This window comes from Hippocampus guttulatus, chromosome 9, assembly GCF_054856545.1.
Source record: "Hippocampus guttulatus isolate MCC_2025c chromosome 9, RoL_Hgut_1.0, whole genome shotgun sequence".
NCBI lineage: Eukaryota > Metazoa > Chordata > Actinopteri > Syngnathiformes > Syngnathidae > Hippocampus > Hippocampus guttulatus.
Window position 1 is genome coordinate 6,592,892 of NC_141269.1, and position 15,478 is coordinate 6,608,369.

Consider the following 15,478-nt stretch of genomic DNA (forward strand, 5'->3'; position numbering starts at 1 on the left):
TCATTCTTTCCACCTTGCTCACCTTTTGCGCTTTTCTTTTCAGGGTCATCGCATCACTATGGTGTGGCCCGCTCGCAAAGTAAACAAGTGTGCACAAAGACGCCACTGTGTACGTGCACGTCGCTGACAATTGCGTCATCGGCGCTTGTCCACATAAGAAGACATTTGCCGAATGAGCGAAAAGGTGGGGACGCCTTTGTCTGCACCTGTCATGCACTATTTCACACATCCATACTTTTATGCGTCCACACCTTGTGATCCTTTTTGCACGCACGTCACCACGTCGCTGTCCACAGGTCGGAGTGAAACTTCCTCGTCGCACCATCTACGTTGTGTTCTGGTGGAATTTTGTCGCTAAAAAAAAAAAAAAATGCCAACTGGCATATGAAATTATACGTTTCTTGCGTCGGGCTCCCACGGTTGCTGTTTGGAGGTTCTCGATTGGGTTGAGGTCAGGGGATGTTGGTGACTTTTCCTACTTTTCACCCCATTGCAGCTCAACTTCTTTGAGATTTTTTTTACATCAACTATTGTATTAAATAGTAAACCAATAAACACCAAAATGGCATTTAAGTTTAATGTATTTTCACACACACACACAAACACCCCCGCCCCCAAAAATGGCCATGTTGTTCATCAGGAAAAATAGCACGCTATAATATTGTACTTTATGAACCATAGAGCAATATCATTATTAAATTGCATCTTAAGAATTACAGTCAACACTTTGTGCATCACTATTTAATGCTGCAATCCAATTCATGGTGCTGCTCCTTCTGGCGTGCCCGTTTAGTTTGACAGTAAAATTCATTCGGGAGTGCCATTGAACAGCTTTGAAGCCTCTTTTTCGATGCGCTGACTAAGGGGTAGGACCTAGCGTCATTTTCCGAGATCAAAATTGCTCGTTTTATCAAATGACTTCTGGTGGATAATAAAACTAATTTTTAAAAAAATGAATGTAGTAAAATTGAAGCATTCACTACACCCTTGGTAATGAGCAAAGCGATGGGGACATGAGGACTTGATCGATAACAAAATAAAACAAAAATGGAAAAAGTGTTTTCATTAACAAAATACAGTACAATGAAAGTACTCCCCCCACAAAAATGAACACTAACTGAAACAACATCTTAAACAAAAATGGATTTTTTTTTATTAATTAACAAAATACAGTACAATAAAAGTACTCCCCCCACCCCCCCCCAACAAAAATGAACACTAACTGAAACAACATCTTACGTTCATAAAACGTACGATAATTTGGCAATTAACATCATACATTAGCTTTTGGGGTTCATTTTACAAGTATTTGTTTCGGTATTGCTGTATGGAAGAAGGTCAAACTGTTGTTTCACAATTGTACCGTAGTTTATTTGGTTACACAAGACTTTGTGAACTTTTAATTTTTATGTTACACTTGACAAGCACTCCATACATACACAACTCTGGTGGGACATTATGTCCATTCGTTAAAAAAAATAATATATTTTTTTTTAAACACATTTTAAGAGACGTATTGTCCTGGTTTGCAAATCTTTTCATGTCAACTGACTGATTCTGATGAGAAACCAAAGGCACTGAATAGTGATACTGACCCAACTACTATCTCCCTTCCCGTTATTGCATAAGTGGTTGACGTGTTTGCTGCCAGTCAATGGGGGGGGGGGGGGGGGGGAGATTAGGGGGGATAAAGACGATATCATCACAGTGATTCATTTGGTGACGCAAGTGTCTGTTTTGAATGCGAAACTGCTTTGTTCAAGAAACTTCCTGGATGCTTTCTTCTTGTTGTTTAAACAACCCTTGATGAAGCAGCTCATACAAATCCCCGAAAAGCAAAACAAATGCGGGTTCATTCAATGACTGCGACCAATCCATGATTGGACACTTGATTGATTAGCTACACCAGCACAATGTTATGTGCCAGCTGAGACCAACAAAAGTTGTTCCAGCATGTTACATCATCGTGGCTTAAACTTTTTTTTAAAACGCATTATATTACGTTTGCTAATACAGATCAGTTGTATTTCACTTCTAAGTCCAAAACGTTTTCAGACATTTAGGTAAAATGTTTTAACTTTGGTGCAATAGATTTTAATCGAATCGTTCGGCAGTTACATAATTCATTGCGAAACTGAAATCTCTGCATTTATGTTCCACTCTGACAAATAGAAAAGCATTCATGAATTTTCAGGGGATACTTTATTTAATAGAAAGTCCTGCAAATGGAAAAAAAAAAATCACAGGCTGAAACCAAACTTGAGGGACCTGTACGGCAACAATGGCATGATCCATGGAGAATATTTGAAACGTCTTGCTTCCCACTGCTCGGAGGAAAGCTTAGAAGCTCTTGTTATTCGTAAATCTTCTGTGAATAGAAACAACCTGGTGACAAAGAAGTCTTCAAGTCAAATTTGCACTCTTGCTTTTCTTTGCTCGCTTGGCTTTGTTATTGTTGTTCTGGTTCTCGTTCTTCTGGTCGTTGTTGTTGTTGGACTTTTGCAGTAGCGCGAGCGTGTCGCGCTTCTCGATCTTCCTCAGCTGCTTCTTTTTCATCCTCTTGAGCTTTGCCGTGTTTCGGATCTGGGGGGAAAAAAAGGGAGGCACTCATTATGTTGTACAACAAGGCTCATTTTAAACTCATTCTATACAACCATCAACACTTCGTCACAGTGAGAGGTGTTCTTACGTACCACTTGCACAACCTCCGCTTTGCGTTCGTTCTCCTCGCGCCGCTTCAAGTTGTCTTCTCGCCGTTTCCGCTTCTCCTGTGGAGGCGGCGGAGCACATGGGGAGTGAATAAGGTGGAGCACAAATGCTTTGTTGTTAATGGTTTTTTTTCTTTGTATACCTCTTTCGCTTGGGCTTTCTGCTCTTTCAGTTGCGATGAGTACTTCTGTACCAGCTGCTTCTCTCGCTTCGCCTGCATTTTGTTCTTCCAGGAAGTACACAGTGATGCGTCTCGTACCAGCGCAGAGAACCTACATACACAAGCGCGCCAAGGTTATTGAATTAATTTTTGCGAAAATGTCCTTTGTCGTCATCACTTAATTCCATACACGTGCTTTCGGGGTTGGTGTTATTTTGGGTTTAGAAACGAGGTCAAATAGCCATTAGCTTACTTTATTACTGAATATTTCTTGCATCCTTTTTTCTTGAATTCGATGAATACGCCATATATACTGTATTACAAAAAAACTAAAACAAATACTATGACTAATACAAACAAGCATTTAAACATAACGTCTCCAAAAACTAATTCAAGCTAACATTTTTTAAAATAGTTTAAAAACTACATTTAAAAAGCAACTAATGAAAAATCCAAAACTATTATAACCCTGACACACACTAAAATCGGTAGGTTAGTCCACAAAACAACAAGCCTTTGTCAGCTTCTAAAAATCCTCAAATAAATTAATAGTATCCAGGAGGAGGTGTTTATTTGCTATAACTTGAGTGAGTTCTATGAATTTATTTACTCAACTGCTATCCAGTGAGTACCAGGTGTTTATTGACGTTCTCAAAGTGTGGTATGCGGTTTCCCTCCAGTTGTACGCCAAAGACTCACTCCCCAAGTGTGCTTTGGTTGTATTTAACTCAGCATATTTGTGTTTAATCTTTAAAAACAGGTGTTTCAAACTCAATTTATGTCAGGGTTTCTCAAGGTAAGAGTCTGGGCCGCATTAAGTATTCCACAAAAAGGGGGTTCAAGTATTCAAATGTAGTACTGTACAACTAATCCAATCTTCTCGATCTTTATTATGAATTGAGAACGTAAGCGGTTCTTTAGAATGTGAAGATGTGTTCGCTGGTCCTCTCTCTCATTTCCGTGGTAATTTGCATGTGTCAAACACCCATATTGAAACAATGCACTATAACAACAATGTGACATGTAATGTCACCTCTGCTTGTTGCGGTCCTTCCACACACGTCCTGATTTTGGCTTCCCCAGAGGAATAGCAACAGTCGCTTTGACACTCTTTCTCAGACGGCGCTTCTTCTTGGGAGGATGCGACTCCGTCTCTGGGATGGCTGGTGGTCTTTCGACAGGGGCAGGCTTGGACACTTGACCGGCTTTGTCCACCTCTACTGCGGGGTCTGAGCGAGGCCCCTCTGGCACGACACATATGGCAGGCTTATCCGCAACAGTCCCCGGTTTAACGCATACTGCAGGCTTCTCCTCCACCGTCTCCAGGCCGACACTCACTGAGGACTTCTCCTTCACGGTCTCCTGGCCGACACTCACTGCGGGATTCTCTTCGACCGGCTTCGGCGCTTGTTGCTCCGGTTCACTCTGCTCAACACTCACTGCGGACTTCTCCTTCACCGTCTCCTGGCCGACACTCACTGCGGGATTGTCTTCGTCCGGCTCCGGTGCTTGTTGGTCCGCTTCACTCTGCTCCGGTATGATGGACCTTCTGCTCCGCCTGACGGGAGTCCTCGCCGGGACCTCACAGTTCTGGAGTCCGGATGGGCGACGCACCATGCGGCCGCTGCGGGTCCGCGTGGTCATGCGGAGTGGGTCCTGGTTGTCGTCCGCTAATTGTCCCGCTGTAGAAGCGCCGTTCACTTTGTTTTTCGACATGTTTCTCAGCGCCACTTTCGCCCCTATCTTCCCACGTGTGAGCCCTGAGCTGACTCGGTCGTGGTGACGTACTTCCGTATTGTTGTAAACAACGCGTCTTTTCATTACCGCCACCCTTTGGTCGGAGGGCGAACTGCATAGAAACGCCGAACGCTGCAGCAACTAATACTGTATAGCCTCTTCATAAAATTAATAATTAATGACACAAAAGTACTTATGGAGAAACGTCCGCAGGTAGCAACATGCAATAGCTTTTCGCTCGCTCTTCAAAACAAATCTTATTCCGAAAACAGCTCGTTTTTCTTTGTCGCTTTCAAAGGCTGCCCAATTTTCAGTCGTCATTGCAACGCTGCCGTCCTTTGATCAAAAAGCGTCATTACAGCATCTTAAAGATGGCATCACATGATTCGAACTTCCGCACCACAAGATGCCGTATTATAACTCATTTTAGCTTGAACATAAAAGTAAAACCCTTTTAAGACTCGGAACAAAGAAAAAAACACGTACGTTTTTATGTAGTTTAACAAGAACCCGGAAAGGTTTTGGGCGAGGTTTAGTCATGTCGCTGCTTGGTCTCGGAAGCCTGTTGCTGCTCCTCGGGCTGACGGTAAAATAACCTCATGATTTTTCGATAGTGTTATCGCGTCAGAAATATTAGCACACATGTCACTTTAACTGAAAAGAACTTTGCTAAAGGTTTACACGACGACCACCCTTTCCAAGCCACACTAACTATTTGTTTGAAACCCTGACCCTAAAATAATTTAAATGAATCAAATCGTTTTTCAGCTCTCACACAATAAAAATCCAGGTCTCATGCCACACTTTTTTCAAATATAAAAAATTATATTGTATATTTATATATATGACCTCGGATGATGGATCGACAGTCAAATCAGTCATCGTATCAGATTTGTATGATACAAAAGTAAGTTAGGTTTGAGATGCTCAGGTTGTCCCAATCCTAGTTGGTCAAAACCAGAACGGATGGGTTTTTCATTCGTATTCAATATGAAAATATCAATGTACATTTGCTCCGATTTACCTCGTTCATTTCTTGTGTGTGTACTGTCTTTGTGAGCTAAAAATAGCATTACGAGCGCATGGTGCCAGCGAATTTAACAACTACTAGTTTGGCGTATCGTGGGAAAAAACTCCCCAAATGTTTGGTTCAAACTGTTTTTGCTACTCTGTTTTGAAATTAATGCAACACAATGAGAGTTACACGTTGTCTATTTAAACAAACACGATAACTTTGTAACACACATGCCAAACACTACAGGCAGGCGACCAAAACTAGAATCGATAATGTGGTTTTATAATCCTTTCAGGAAGTATACAAATAGCGAAGCAACACCATGTAGGCAGACAATAGGTATATATTTTTATCCTCATGGACTAATGTTACTGCAGCTTTCTGAGTAGTAGTGACCATCTTCATGTACATGTACTGTATACTTCTATGCACATATAAATTGTACTGCCCCTTGTGGACAATTTAAGGCATGCAGACAAGAAGCTCCACAATGTATTAAAGCGTGCAAATAGGCAAAAAAATGTTTTTCATTTTTATTCTGTTTTTATAAAGTACAGTACTGTAGAATTACATTTTTCTTATAAAAATTATTGTGAGGATAAGCAGTTGGGAAAAAGGAATGAGGAATGTTTGTGTTGTTTTTTGGTGGTGCTGGAAGTGAGTTGCAGCACTTTCATTCATTACAACGAGGATAGAGGATATGTCAGTCCAATTTAAATCATGAAACAGACAATTTTCCATATGTCCCCTTTAAACCGAGTCATAATTCACTGACTCATATCGAGTGCCTGACTCAGCTGACGCATCCTTAATGTCAGCTGATCTGCCATAAAAAATAAAAAAAACATGTAAGCAAAGCGGTTGTCTTTCCTCCAGTGAGCACGTGTGTGGCAATAAAACTTCAATAAAATGAATTTGCTTGTGTATTCACAGGGGGCCGCACCTCCATCCTTCAGCGTGGACTACCAGAACGACTGCTTCCGCAAAGATGGAGAGAAGTTCCGCTACATCTCAGGCAGCATCCACTACAGCAGGATCCCCAGGGCCTACTGGAAAGACCGGCTACTCAAGATGTACATGGCAGGCCTGAATGCCATCCAGACGTATGTGACTGTTTCAACGTCCCATGTGCCAATGCTGCCGGAATATATAAATATGAATACCGTAAAAAAAAAAAAAAAAAAAGACACAACCTGTTTTGATATGGCATTCATGTGCCGTTCTAGATCCGCGTTGTGATATATTTGCAATGTTTTAGCTGCAATTTTTTTCCATTCCAGGTATATTCCATGGAACTTCCACGAGGATTCTCCAGGCAGCTACGACTTCAGCGGAGACAGAGATTTGGAACATTTCCTTCAGCTGGCTCAGGATATCGGCCTATTGGTCATCCTTCGACCAGGGCCTTATATTTGTGCAGAGTGGGACATGGTAAGAAAAACTCTATCTATCCATCCATCCATTTTCTATCGCGCTCCTCCTAATTATAGTGGTGGTTAAGATGAAACCTAACCCAGCTGACTTTGTGAGATTGATGGGGTACACCCTGGAATGCTGACTAGCCATTTGCAGAGACAAGTATTCAGTAGCTGAATTATTAAATACAAAACACACCACCTTCACATGAAGATATCAATAATATTTACAAGAATATTAGCCTCAATAACAGGCTCGCACAAGCATGACATCACACACGTGCCATAGCGCTTTACACAAACTGCATTAAATCTTGAAACTCAACTTTTGGCATTTTACACAATTATAAATGTTCGGGTATACAGGCAAACGCCCACAGCAAAGTAGACTACATGGGCCGTTAGTTGCTGCATCAAGGTGAAAAGCAGAAACGTTTGCGTCACTTATGACTGTGCAAGGATTGCCGGCAAAACAGGACATCTCAAATTGCGGATGGAAAACGATCAGTGAACTAAACCGAACAACAACACAGAGATTCTACCGGATGGTGCCAAAGTAACACTTTAATTGGGTTGGACTGAGAAAAAAACAAAACAAAATAAAACAATAGTTTTTCAGCAAATAATGGGTGATAAGTTTTCAAAAAAATGTGCAAATGCCAAACCCTGAATTTCACTCTCATAATAAAGCTCACATTCTTAAATGTTTACCTCGCTGACAGGAACAAATTGAGACATTACTTGTGACGTTGGTGTCGAACCCATTGACCTATTTGAGTACCTTATGCTTGTGGCCAGTGTCTAAAACAGGGGTGTCAAACTCATTTTTGTCGCGGGCCACATTGTAGTTACGGTTTGACTTGGAGGGCCGTTATGAATTTTGGGAAACCATATAAATGTTTAATCACCTCCACATATTACATACACAGCGCACAACAAATTTATGAATAACTAGTTTCTAAAATGAGAAGTCAAGAATAATGACTGTTATTGTGGATTACATATGACAATTTGAAATTTTGATTCAGACTTTAGCAAGCATCATGGAACTCGAGATGCGTGATTTGCTTTCCTGGGCCACATAAAATGATGTGGCGGGCCAGATCTGGCCCCCGGGCCTTGACTTTGACACCTGTGGTCTAAAACAACAATATATAAAAGAATCCAATATCTGTCCACCAGGGAGGACTGCCTGCCTGGCTTCTCCACAAGCAAGACATAGTGCTGCGCTCTTCAGATCCAGGTGAAATTCCTCACGTGGCAGTGTTTATGTAAACACTGTAAACACAAAATAATTCTTTATTTATTTTCAGATTACATAGCAGCGGTGGATAGCTGGATGGGCAAGCTGCTGCCGATGATGAAACCTTTCCTCTATCAGAATGGCGGCCCGATCATCAGCGTGCAGGTCGTTTGCTGTCTTGTTGTCATCTCTTTCTGTGAAAACGGGAGTGATCAATAAGGATTGGCATTATAATCAAATACTGAATTGGTAAAAATGTCCTGGAATCTAATCTATGCACTTGACACTGAGTGCACTTACTGCAACCGGTGAAGGTGCTGAGTCAGCGAGACATAATGCTTCTGCGCAGCGTTTTTTTTTTGCACCGTGACAACGCAGCACTAAAGTACACACAATATCGCCGAGCCCCGGAAGCTGACGTCAGACTAAACTCATGTCGCAGTGAGTTTAGTGATTTTGAGCCGACAGACGTGTCGCAGACAAATGCAGTGTCCCATAGCCGATTTTGAGTCATCATGCCGCAGCCCGTTTAGTGTGAAATATTCACTGATTGCTCGTGGAGCGACCACGACGACTAAAGGCTGGCATGTCTGAATATTTTTTCGTCTTGCCGCATAGTGGCAAGTTCTTGTGTGGTGGCTGAGGGGGCGACTCAGGCCAGATTCCAAGTGTGTCAAGCAGGACGATTTACCCCCCCCCCCCCCCCCCAAATAAATAAAATCAGGAAAAGCGAAGTGTTGAAAAACTTTTTTTCACTTAATTCAACAGTTAGGTATTGCATAGTAATTACAGGGTCTTTAACATCTGGCTGTTCAGGTGGAGAATGAATACGGCAGCTACTTCGCATGCGACTACAACTACATGCGTCACCTCTACAAGCTGATGCGGTTTTACCTGGGCGAGGAGGTGGTGCTGTTCACCACCGATGGCTCCTCGCTGGGCTTCCTCAAGTGCGGAGCCATCCAAGGCGTCTACGCCACCGTTGACTTCGGCCCAGGTTGGTCAGCGGCCAGTTAACGACAGGTCCGACGAGTGATTTGATGGTGTGTTTCTTCTTTTATTTCAGGTTCCAATGTGTCCGCAGCGTTTGCAACACAGCGACACGCAGAACCTTATGGACCATTGGCAAGCATCGACCATGTTCATCTTTCTTGATGATATAGTGGTACCTTAACTTGACGAGTTGTTCAGTGACCAAGTTCGTGTGTCAGTCTACTCTACGCGGATATCAAATCAAAACAACCACAGATTTGTTTGCATTATTGTTGGAATCTGATTTATGAATTAGTGACTTTTGTTAACGCCACACCTGTTTGGTCGAAATATTTGAAGCCGTTGTAGTGAATTCTGAAGTTCACAATTGTGATTGTGGAAGATAATGTCGATTTTGCCTTTATTTTAGCAAAAGCCTAAACTATAAGAACCAAACATTGATGGGTAATAAATCTGGTCTTGTTTATTGCAATCCAAATTAATGTATCGCCTGTGTTGGTTAAAAAATACATGGGAAGAGGACCTTCGGGGGGGGGGGGATAATTGTAGTATTGAGGGACAAAATATCACAATTCGATTATTTTTCAAATGTAGTATCTATGATATTAGCCGCTAAAGGCCGAGATACGCACACCAGAAGGAGCAGCACAATGCCTATTGAATTAAAGCATGAAAACTATTAGCTCTAACTGATGAGTTCTTTACTCTCCTCTCCATTTAAGTTATTACTGTATGTTTGAAACAGTTCAATACTGTAGCTTGCTATTGTTCTCATCCAATAAAATGTGTATTTGTTTTCGGGGTGCAGGAACGGATTAATAGCATTCTGTTCATTTAAATATGGAAAGATGTTTTATTTGATTTATCAACACGGAAGGAGTTAAACTTCTACGCCAGGGTACCACTATAATTGAAGCTTCCACTTTTTTTTTTTTAAAGTTTTAATTTAAAGAGACTCACACTCTTTCTTTCCTTCCCTTCCCTTATCTGCACCTGCAGGTGAACTCTGAGTACTACACGGGCTGGCTGGACCACTGGGGCTCGCCTCACTCCGCCGTCTCGACCAAAGATGTCGTCATCACCCTCAATGAGATTCTGGCAATGGGTGCAAATGTCAACCTGTAAGTCCTCTTTTTTTTTCAAGGGGGAGGAAATGAATCTGTGTGAGTCCACATGTAGACCCATGCCCTTGCCCTCAACCTCCCACCCACTCGAAAATTCCCCAGCAACGGAAATGCATTCGGAAATGCATGATCAACAATACATTGTGTGTGTCGAATGCAATTTGAGAAAACACGTGCTTTATTAGAAAGTCAAAACTTTATCAAAATGAAGTGATTGGATGGCAACCACTTCGGGATGTACCCTGCCTACTGTCCGAAGTCAGCTGGGGTGGGCTCCAAGCACGACTGTGACCCTGAAGAGGATCTGAGGCTCGCATAATGCATGGATGGAGATTGTAAGATTACGTCTGGAGTCTTTGTAGCCTTGAAAATCATTTTTTGTCTCCTTACAGGTACATGTTTATTGGCGGGACCAACTTTGGGTACTGGAATGGTCAGTATAAAAAAAAATATATATATATTATAAGAACCTAGCTTTTATGGCGTCTGATCACGTTTGACGACTCCTCCCACCCCCCCAGGTGCCAATTCACCTTACGCCGCACAGCCAACCAGTTACGACTACAACGCTCCGCTCACTGAGGCCGGAGACTTGACTGAGAAGTACTTTGCAATCCGGGAGGTGATCAAAATGGTGTGTGCACATGAATTTCATTGCGTTCTTCTTTATGTGACATGGAACGCAACTCACATATTTTCTCTTTAACAGTACCGCAAAATACCCGAAGGGCTCATCCCGCCATCAAGTCCAAAGTTTGCATATGGTGCTGTTAAAATGCAGCAGGTAGCCACACTATGCCACAATCTTCTGCTTACAGTTAAACCCCGAAAGTTAGTTCACACTTTCTCAAAAAGTTGCTTCAACCTGGTTAATACCACTACCACTTGAAGTTTACTGTCAAACTGAGCATAAAACAGTGACAATTCCCACGTCAAAACCACCAAACTGCATTACCATCCGTACAAGCCTGCTAGCTTGATGCTAAAATAACATGGAAAATTCCATTGACGTGCTAATACTTAGGATCCAAAGTCGCAGTTTTAGAACCCTTTAAGCAACGGATATTTTAAGACAAACACATGTAGACAATATACAGATACTCACAGGCATATATTCTTTATACTCTTTAAAAACTCAATATCATAACATTGACAGCATTTTATTGTATAAGATAACATTCCAATTGATTGGATCGACATAACATTGCAGGCTTGCGAGTGAACCGGAGGCCGTGTTGTCTGCAATGACGGACCGAATTAAACTTTACTACTGTTTTTGAATTGTTGAAAACCTTTCTTCACGTGAAGTAAAATGAACGCTGGTTCTATTATGACAGCTCCAGACTGTGTCAGAAGCCTTAGAGACAATCTCCTTCTCTGGACCAGTGGAAAGCTTGTTCCCTCAGACGTTCATTGACCTCAACCAGGTATCTCCTCATGTTTTCATCTGACTGTCTACATTAATATTAAAGTTTAAAATTAGATTTCTGGCTTCTTTTTCTCATCAATTATCAAAAAAATCAAATAATAATGACATCAGTAATTAGCGCTTCTGGACTTTGCCTTACTTACCGTATTTTACGGATTATAAGATACCACTTGTTCCCACATTTTGGACCATAGGCATTTTAATGTGACGCGGTTTATGAATTTTTATTGACGAGCTTCAAGCCGTAACTAGAGTCACTCAAAGTGCCATAACATCCGACCACACTGAAATCATCGAAAACATCACAGTGGACCAATGAAACTGTAATGAGTCCACCACACACTGATGCGGGGGGCAACGGAACTCCTCAGCAAGCTCTGTCGTGGCCTGGAGCAATCATGAACAATTGAATCAGGTGTGTTGGATTCGGGAGGGATCTAAAACCGGCAGGATATGGCTCTCGAGGAACCAGAGTTCCTTACCCCTGCGTTTAGTGTGTTTGCCAGATGTTAGCTCATGTCTCGACTGGCCGTTGAAATACTTTGTCAGGGATCACCAACTCCGGTCCGTCGAAGGACCCTATCCTGCACGTTTTAGATCTTTGGAAATGATCAGGATCGTTATAAGGCTTCTACAGAGCTTGCTGATGGGATGGGTGAGTGGATGGATATTTGTGTCTTTGTTTTAAATGTCCGCTTTGTCCTGTCCTGTAGGCGTTTGGCTATGTGTTCTACAGGACTAAGCTGCCAGTGAACTGCAGCATGCCCACGCCACTGGCGTCGCCGCTGAACGGGGTCCATGACCGAGCATATGTGTCTGTGGACGGGGTATGCCAGGAATTGATTGTTTCTCATAAAGTGAAATCTGAACACCGAACTTTGCTGCAGATTTTGAAAATCTGTGAGTAATTGATGCTGCCCCTAAAAGGCCCTCGTAATTGCACACAAACACCACAAGATGGCGACAAAGCACTTAAAATAGAGAGGATCGTAAAGCATCAGCATCATGTACTGTAAACCCATGTATTCAGAAATTAAATGATTCAACACTAATATATTTACCTCTCCAAGTACTACAAACACGACCAATATTGAAATCCTGTAGCATGAGTTCAAGTGTTCATCAAAAATGAAACAGGTTTTTAATCACTAAAAGGTATATTTACTCTTGTAACCACATAGCTTAGCCTTTCCTTCCAGAAGCTGAATGCTATTGTCCATTAGCATCTATATTCTCTTGTTTAAGCCCTTTAAGCAATGGGTTGAGATTTCTATGAAGTAGAACAAATGCCCACATATAAATGCTGGCTTTATTTCAAGGTGGCTTCGGGGATTCTGGAGAGAGGCAAAGTCCTAAGCATTAATGTGACAGGCAAAGCTGGCAGTCAAGTGGACATCTTAGTGGAGAACATGGGCCGGATCAACTATGGAAAAGGCATCAATGACTTCAAGGTTTGGAACTGTTCATAATTTTTACTTTATTATTATTTTTTTTTTTAGCCGTCCATGAAGCAAACAACAATATGTTGCGATGTGTATTTCATGAGGAAAAAAGTACAGTAATGTTGTACTTTTGAAGTATGCAATTATGAAATATACAATACAATTCATCTTTCTTTAAACAGCGGCTTTCACAATAGCTGCAGCTGGAACAAAGCGCTTTTTCATTATAATTAATTTTTATTTCCGTTTGACTGTTGATTAATTCCATTCAGTTTTAATTAGATTTTGGAGCAAATTTGATCGTTTTTATTCTTTTTTTAATGCATTGTTTTATATTATTATTTTAATATTTGGCACATTTGTTGAGAGAAATTTCAAGAAAAGGACACAGGAAGCACTGTGTAATAAAGTAAACTACAAATGAATGATCCACCTTCTTTGCCACAGCAATACCAAAATAAATACACCCCTGTAAGCTCAACCCCGTTAACCCACATACGAAATGACAACGATGAAAAGGAAGGACATACTTGCGATACTTATCCTTAGTCCGTTAGTTTTAAAATGTAGTTTCAGTTGGCTTTAGTTTTTTTTTAAATGCACTCATTTTATTTAAAATTAGTTTTTTTTTTCAATTTTAGATTTAGTTACTTTGTTTGTTTTCATGAACTATAATAACCTTGGTGAACAACCATGTCAATGAACTGAATTTTCTAGAGCCACTGCATTGCGTTTTTTTTTCTGATAGGACAAAGCAGGCATCTACTTCTATTTGAGCGAATGTGATCATTCGAAAGTAGGAAATGACACACACTTGACTTGGTTCCTTGCGTGTTCTCTCTTTGCGCAGGGCCTTGTGAGTAACCTGACGATAGGCAATGTCGCGCTCACAGGGTGGACCATGTACAGCCTCGGTATCGACCAAGCGGTTAACCAGGGCATCCTCTGGGAAATGAAGCCCACGTCGTCTGACCCTCTTCCTCCAAGTAACCTGTCACTACCCGCCTTCTACGGCGGAACTTTCATCATTCCTGACGGCATACCCGATCTACCTCAGGACACCTACATTAGCATGCCCAAATGGCACAAGGCACGTTTACTTGCATGACTTCAGTTGTCATCTATAATCACAGATTCTCAAAGTGTGGTACGTGGGCTCCTAACTTTCGATCTCACTCAATGAGTATTCTCTTTTGCTCCTCAGGGACAGGTTTGGATCAACGGTTTCAATTTGGGACGCTACTGGCCGACTCGAGGCCCCCAGTTGACTCTTTACGTCCCGGCCAGCATCCTCACCACTGACGCCCCCAACAACGTGACAGTCCTGGAGCTGGAGTCGGCCCCATGCCTCTCAGGACCATGCACGGTGGAATTCACCACCACGCCCATCGTAAACGCAACTGTGCACAGCGAGCACAGGCATGTTTAGAGGGGATTTGGTTTCAGGAAAAGGGAAGTTTCTCTTGCACAATGTGCATCATGTCTTGCTTCTTGAAAAGCATCACTTGATTTGTGACTGAATGTAGACTGTGAAAGAGTCAGTGTCTTAAATACTTGATCACATCATGACATTTAAAAATTTTATCAGTATGTTGCCAAAATGATAGCATTAATGCCCAAAAACACATCTGGGATATACACTTTTACATGTCAAAGTACAATGGCTGATGTTTTGTTTATTAATTTTTTTTAAAGATCTGTGCCAGACCTGTTTTTAAATGCACTGACTTTTAATAAAAATGAAGGATTATACTGCACAAAGTTTTTCATTTTTCTTTTGTTTGGATTACCTAATGGGCGGCACAGTGGTCGTCTGGTTAGCATATCCAACTCACACTGTAGAGGTCCTACGTTTGGGCTCCAATCTTCCTGTGTGGAGTTTGCATGTTCTCCCCATGCCTCCATGGGTTTTCTCCAGGTCCTCCGGTCTCCTCTCACATTCCAAAAACATGCATGGCTGGTCAATTGAACGGTCTAAAAGTATGAGGGAAATGTGGTTAGGACTGCACGACTGTGTTTTATGTTATGTGTTGTGTTTATTATTTTACTTTATGTCAACTGTTTTGTTAAGCGCTTTGTTACAGATCCTGCTGTTGTGAAAGCGCTATACAAATCAGGATGTATTGTAAATTGTCCTTTGGCGTGAGTGTCATCTATGTGTCCTCTGTGATTGGCTGGCCACCACTTCAGGGTGTACCCCGCCGACTGCCC

General features: G+C 41.7%; 2 protein-coding genes across 2 annotated transcripts; one reads left to right on the forward strand and one right to left on the reverse strand.

Annotated features, from left to right (window-relative positions):
* Positions 1-2,183: 2,183 nt before the first annotated feature.
* Positions 2,184-4,657, reverse strand: ccdc86 (coiled-coil domain containing 86). The gene is made up of 4 exons (XM_086119815.1): positions 3,903-4,657; positions 2,852-2,981; positions 2,694-2,768; positions 2,184-2,583 (listed from the first exon to the last, which is right to left on the reverse strand). The coding sequence occupies exons 1-4, from the start codon at positions 4,583-4,585 to the stop codon at positions 2,404-2,406; spliced, it is 1,068 nt and encodes a 355-aa protein (XP_085975941.1). The 5' UTR covers positions 4,586-4,657; the 3' UTR covers positions 2,184-2,403.
* Positions 4,658-4,902: 245 nt separating this feature from the next.
* On the forward strand, positions 4,903-15,028 carry glb1 (galactosidase, beta 1). Its single transcript, XM_086119812.1, has 16 exons — positions 4,903-5,192; positions 6,555-6,724; positions 6,902-7,052; positions 8,219-8,279; positions 8,350-8,444; positions 9,096-9,276; positions 9,346-9,404; positions 10,272-10,393; positions 10,789-10,829; positions 10,918-11,030; positions 11,106-11,180; positions 11,734-11,823; positions 12,539-12,652; positions 13,145-13,276; positions 14,118-14,357; positions 14,472-15,028. Exons 1-16 carry the CDS (start codon positions 5,145-5,147, stop codon positions 14,694-14,696), a joined length of 1,917 nt encoding a protein of 638 aa, XP_085975938.1. The 5' UTR covers positions 4,903-5,144; the 3' UTR covers positions 14,697-15,028.
* Positions 15,029-15,478: the final 450 nt, after the last annotated feature.

Excerpts from the sequence above, each read along its gene's own strand:
- ccdc86 (XM_086119815.1), bottom strand. The coding sequence starts at position 4,585 with ATGTCGAAAAACAAAGTGAACGGCGCTTCTACAGCGGGACAATTAGCG. Across the intron at positions 2,982-3,902 it reads AAGGACCGCAACAAGCAGAG|GTTCTCTGCGCTGGTACGAG; the intron begins GTGACATTACAT and ends TTGTGTATGTAG. Across the intron at positions 2,584-2,693 it reads AAGCGGAGGTTGTGCAAGTG|ATCCGAAACACGGCAAAGCT; the intron begins GTACGTAAGAAC and ends TTTTCCCCCCAG.
- glb1 (XM_086119812.1), top strand. The coding sequence starts at position 5,145 with ATGTCGCTGCTTGGTCTCGGAAGCCTGTTGCTGCTCCTCGGGCTGACG. Across the intron at positions 5,193-6,554 it reads TGCTGCTCCTCGGGCTGACG|GGGGCCGCACCTCCATCCTT; the intron begins GTAAAATAACCT and ends GTGTATTCACAG. Across the intron at positions 13,277-14,117 it reads AAGGCATCAATGACTTCAAG|GGCCTTGTGAGTAACCTGAC; the intron begins GTTTGGAACTGT and ends CTCTTTGCGCAG.